Here is a 6,230-nt window from a genome sequence, read left to right as displayed (position 1 = left end):
ATGTAGCCTTCCATACCTTGCTTATATCCACGGAAGGTTGCCTTGTTGGCTCTTGGATGAAACTTTGTTTTATGGGGATTAACATTGGATACATAACACAAGCATCCAAATGTCTTCATCATGTTCAAGTTTGGTTATTCACCATATAACACTTCATGTGGAGACTTATCATCCAACATTTTGGTAGGAACTATGTTTATCAAGAACACATCATGTACTGCATATGACTAATAAACTTTGGGAACATTTTATTGAAACATCAAAGCCTTGCTGATGATCAAAATATGTTGATCTCTTTTTTCAACTCTTTCATTTTGCTGTGGAATGCTAACACAATTCCTATGATGCAATATGCCATTTTCTTCATAGAAATCTTTCAACAAAAACTCGGGACCATTGTCACTCCTAATAACTTTTATATATTTCTCAAATTGGACTTTAACCATGTTGAATAATCCTTTAACATGGCTAGAAACTTCAGCCTTATTCTTGATCATAATCACTCAAAGATGCCTACTGTCGTAGCACAAAAAAAAACTGAGTGAGTAAATGCTCAAATGCAATGAAATCACCACTGAAGTTTATTTTTGAAAAGGGAAAACATCGATAAAACCCTTAAAGAACAAAAATACAGTTATCACAACCAAATTTAGGTTTGGGAGTCGATTATGCATGTGGAAGGTATTAGCATCCCACAACTTTCGTTAAAAATAACGATTACCTTTAATTAGTTTTGTGAATAAAAGTGTTAGCTTTAATGTGTTTGATTTCTCATAATTACGTAACATATTTACAAGGAATAAAAAAAGGGGTTTTTATTAGGGCGTTTGACAAGACGTAGGATCTTGCTTCTACGTATCTTCCAGTGCAATAGAGAATTCAAAGCTACCTAGTTCTTGGTAGAAAATATTTGTGTATTGGTTGATTTTAAGTAAAAATGGTTGATCACGCTTCAGCGGAAAAAGGTTCGATTGAAAAAGGTTTGTCCGCTTTGTGGCAGAAAAAGATGATTTATTGGTTGTTGTTGTTTTTAGGATATACATTCAGTTGTCCCTTTTTAATCCGATTTTGGAAAAGAATTTATTTGTCATTGTTTTTAAACGGAACACAAGTATTCGAACTTAAACAAGACATACATCTTGCATTCGTTTACTTGAGGATAAAAAGGATGTACATCAGTTATCATTTTTAATCCAAAGGATAAGAATTTACTTGTCATTATTTTTAAGCGGGAGACGAGTATTTGAACTTAGACAAGATGCATGTCTTGCGTTCGTTTACTCGAGGATAAAAGGATGGACATCCAGTTATTTCTCTTTTAATCCGACTTTGATTTATTAAAAAGGTTTAAAACGATTGAACTATTAATTAAAAAAATATAGGAAGACAAGCATATCCGAACAAACAAGTCGTACGACTTATGCCCGAACACTTGAGGATAAAAGGGATGTACATTCAATCAATCCCCTTTTAATCCAATATGATTTAAAAAAGATTTAAAAGTAAACGAGTTGTTATATTATATGATTTGATCATATTTTAAGTTTCATAACTCCTAATGAGGTGGGACTAACAAAAAATGAAAGCTAACACAAAGAGCTATCTAGTTCCAATTAAAAACGAAACAACAAATATATGTTATCTATTACAACAAACAGAACACTGACATCATACATACAACAATATCACACATACATCATGACATATATTGTGTAGTTCGATTGTATCTTGAGTTTCATAACTTGGATTGAGGTGAAATCAGAGGCAAACGAAAGATGACAATTTTTTTATCTATTTTTAATAATAATAAAAAATGAAACAACAAAGATATGTTATCTATTACACTGACAACACTAAGTGACTTTTAGAAGTTATGATTATTCCATGTCATTAGTTATCATCTTAAACATGTAGTTGTGAAGTATTTAAAAGGTTAACTCAAACAACTAATATATATGACAAAAACATAAAATATTTAAGATTATATCAATATATAAGAATAAAAACTCATCAACACATAAAAGAATAAAAATTTAGGATGTGGAAAAAAAGGTTACCAACAATGATGCCTTTGGAGATGGGTTGTTGGTGTTATTTGCAAGACCAATAAATAGCTTCTTCCTTCAACTCTCAATAAAATAAACTCTCTTTCTCTCTCAAAATTTTCAGCTCTTCTTTACTCTGCAAAAGATTTCTCATTTTCTCACAAAAATGACATTTATTTATAGTGGAATGCTAGGATTATGGGTGAGGATAATTACAAACTTAGCTAGGCTTTTGAGATAATGATGAGAGATGAAAGATACAGGTTTCGGGGAGGTAAAAGTGCTCTCAAAACTTGCTAACTAAGGGCCCGTTTGGTTTAGTTTTTTTATTTTATTTTTATAGTATTCCATATTTTTGTTAAAATATTTTACAAAGAATTTGTTAATAAAAGTTTCAAATGAAAATTTGGTTTGGATAGTTGTTCACTATATCATCTTATTGAAAGTTTTTTTTAGATATCAAAAATTTTAAAAATCAATTAATTTTGAAGTTATTTCAAATAATTTTTTATTAAAATCATTTTTGAAATACAAAATTTTGAAATTATTGTGATTTTGACAATGTTTTGATCTTTAATAATATATCTTTATGTTATAAGATGTCAAAATTAGTATTTTAATTTATAAAAAATGAATTTGAAAAAACTTCTAATATTTTGAAAAAGACTTTCTTAAAAATCATTTTTGAAAATACAAATAAAATATATATATATATATATATATATATATATATATATATATATATATATATATAATATATATATATATATATATATATATATATATATATATATATTAAAGCTAAACAACTAGGTCCTAAATCATCCACAATGCATCATGCAAGACAACGATTGTATCACAAAAATAGCAAGACAAAATGAGGGTAAATGTGAAAGTAAAAAATGACTAGCACGAGAATGATTCTTTGGTTAATGTTAAATATTAACCTTGGTAAATGCCTAATTAGTCTTTGGTCATGATTAAAGATTTTGTTATTTTTCCTATTGCCTTTGAATTTGATTTTTTTGTTATAAATTTTTTATTAAAAAACACTAAAACCTTAAATGCATAATTTTTTTTTAGATTTTTATGATGAGATTAAAAACAAGTGGTAAATGTGGTAGTAAAATAAAAATGAAAGACTAAATTGATTTTTTTTTTGTATTTTGACTTTTATAGAGGTAAATTAACAAATGATGAAAATATTAAATCAAATCTATTCTATTTTTAAAAAAAAAAATTTGGATTCTTTAAATGATTAAAATAGCAATAAAATAAAAACACAAAATTCACTTTTTTTTTATAAATATTATTAAATTCCCAGACAAAATTAGGATATTATAGCCACCCTTACTTAATTATTTTAACTAGAGAATATGAATAACAATAATCTTCATAGAGTCTTTGTGAAATATAATTAAGTATAAATGACTCAAATTTTGTCCTTCGATGAGCAAAGAAAATGATTGTCTTCGGTCAAAAATATTGATGCTTAGATTGACAAGAGATTGGAAGATTGTCTTCAGTCGATATGTTGATGCTTAGATCGACAGATATTGGAAGATTGTCTTCAGCCGAAAATGTTGAATGCTCAGATCGATAAGAGTTTGAGAGATCTTCTTCACCTAAAATGTTGAATGCTTAGATCGATAGGAGATTGGGAGATTATCTTCCATCGAAATGTTGAATTCTTAGATCAATAGGAATATTAGAAGACCGTCTTCTGCCAATATGTTGATGCTTAAACCAATAGCAATTTGAGAGATCGTTTTCACCCGATATGTTGATGCTTAGATCAATGGGAATTTCAGAGATCATCTTCAGCTGAAATGTTGATTCCTTAGATCGATAAGAGATTGAGAGATCATCTTAAGTCGAAATGTTGAATGCTTAGATCAATAAGAGTTTGAGAGATCATCTTCAGCCATAATTCCTATTAACATGTTGATTCACAGGTTGAGCCAAATGTTGAAACATTTGTTCCAGCATCTGGTGAACCACAAGCTGAACGCTCTTCTGTACCAATTGGTGAACCACATGAATACACTAATGAACCACATGTTAAACTAAATCCTAGTGACAAACCTATCATGGTTAATGGTCATTTAGTTGATACATCTATCATTGATAAGCTTCTTGATGATGTTTTTAAAGAGAACTATATCTCCATTGATGATTCTATTGATGATATCCCAAATGAGAACCATCAAAATGTAAAGGCTTAAGTTCAAAGAAAAATGATCATATAAGTTGATCAAGATAATGAGGATGATGATGTTCCGATTGCCAACATCATGAAGAGGATTATTGACAGTGCCACCCAGCCTCAAGAGAAAGCTGTAGAAAAGGAAGTGGTGAGTGTTGATGAAGAAACTGAGATTGATGAAGAAACTATTGTTTAAGTAATGAAGAGTATAACTAGGTCTATGGTTGATGGGGTGAAATATAAAAATAATATGTTCCTCCCAAAAACTTCACGAAGAAAACTGAAAATTGTGAAGAAGAAAATTCCTCACAAGAAGCCTGTGAGCAAGAAAAGAAAGGTTGTAGATAAAACTATTGAGAAGAAGTTTCTTAAGAGAAGAATTGTTCAATCAAGTAACTCTGAGACCGATGGTGAAACAGGTGTCCTAGAAATTGCAACTTCTTCTAGGAGAAAGGTTGGAGGAAAAATAATTCTCGTTAACATTCCAGTTGAACTCTTAGACAATGTTTCAGTCCACTCTGAAGGAAATGTGCAAAAGTGGAAGTATTTGTATCAAAGAAGAATTGCTTCTGAAAGAGAGTTGAGTAAAGATGTCCTTGAATGGCAAGAGATAATGAATCTAATGAAGGATGTTGGATTAATGAATATTGTTTCAGACATTGAACCTTATACTGATAAACTGATCAAGGAATTCATTGTTAACATATCCAGTGAGTTTAATGTTGAAGGAAGTCAACAATATAGGAAGGTTTTATGTTAGAGGGAATGTGTGAAGTTTTCACCCTACATTATTAATGATTATCTAAGAAGAAACAAGTCACCCGGGTCTGGAAAGGTTCTCTCCATTGATAAGATTGCCAAGGAAATCACTAATGGACAAGTAAAGAAATGGCCCATTAAAGGTTTACTCTCTTGTGGTAAATTGAGTGTGAAGTATGCAGTACTGAACAAGATAGGTGCAACAAATTGGGCACCCACTAATCACAGTTCTAACATCACCTCTACCTTGACCATGAAGCATGTTGATTCTTGTGCAGTAATTCTACTCAAAGCTTTTCCATGTTTATTAACTAGAATAATTTTGAATCAATATCCTGAAGTTTTGCATCCTCAAGAAACTCCAAACAAAAAGGTTGAGTCTCTGACCCTTGATAAAAAGATGTTTGTGGGGACACATCTCCCATACATTATGGTAAAGCATAAAGGTCATAATGATGGTGGAAATTCTTCTCCAAAGCCACAAGAGAGGGTGTGTTACTTGAGATGATTGAAGTATCAAAGGCTCTGCAAGAGACAATTACTGCTAGTACTATCAAGAAAAGGAATATGGATGGGTTGATCAAAATGTTGTCCAAGGAGGAGAAAGATGAAGAAGACGAAGTTGTTTGTGAAGAAGAAGAGGAAACTACTAGTGACAATGAAGAGGAAGAGAAACATGCTAGTGAGGAAGAGGAGGAAACCTATAAAGATTAATGTCTTTTAGATATATAATGTTGACTGAATTCTCATTTGTAGTTTTAATTCAGTGTGCTTTAGGCCCTTGTATATGGGCATGTTTTTATTTTATGGGGTTATAATTGATTTTTAAACAATTTCATTGGTTCTGCACTAACAATGATTTCATCCTTTTCAAGATGTGAATTTAATTTTTGATGTTCTAATGTGAGTGGTATGTTCTGATCTAGGTTTCATTCTGTTCAATACCTTTTCCAAATTATGGAAAAAAGGGTGAGTAGTGTAGTAGTGTGTTCTCTGAGTAACCTAACTACTAACTGTGTTTGTAGAGTATTGTTTAACTAATGTGTGCTCACGTGCTGGAGCATCTGGCCTTTGAGCATGGGTGAGATGATCTATTGGTTGTGTGTGAATTCTGATGTTTTGATGATTGTTGTGTAGTAGTAGTAGTGGTGTGTGTTGACTGACCTGACTGACTACTAACTACTGTTTATGTGCATGCATGTCTCATTGTATTCCTGGTT

General features: G+C 30.9%; 1 protein-coding gene across 1 annotated transcript; it reads left to right on the top strand.

The window, feature by feature from the left end:
* Positions 1–4,450: 4,450 nt before the first annotated feature.
* On the top strand, positions 4,451–5,518 carry LOC127123693 (uncharacterized). Its single transcript, XM_051053897.1, has 2 exons — positions 4,451–4,999; positions 5,087–5,518. The coding sequence occupies exons 1-2, from the start codon at positions 4,451–4,453 to the stop codon at positions 5,516–5,518; spliced, it is 981 nt and encodes a 326-aa protein (XP_050909854.1).
* The last annotated feature ends 712 nt before the right edge of the window (positions 5,519–6,230 follow it).

This window comes from Lathyrus oleraceus, chromosome 2, assembly GCF_024323335.1.
Source record: "Lathyrus oleraceus cultivar Zhongwan6 chromosome 2, CAAS_Psat_ZW6_1.0, whole genome shotgun sequence".
NCBI lineage: Eukaryota > Viridiplantae > Streptophyta > Magnoliopsida > Fabales > Fabaceae > Lathyrus > Lathyrus oleraceus.
This window is presented reverse-complemented; position numbering and strand designations above follow the sequence as displayed.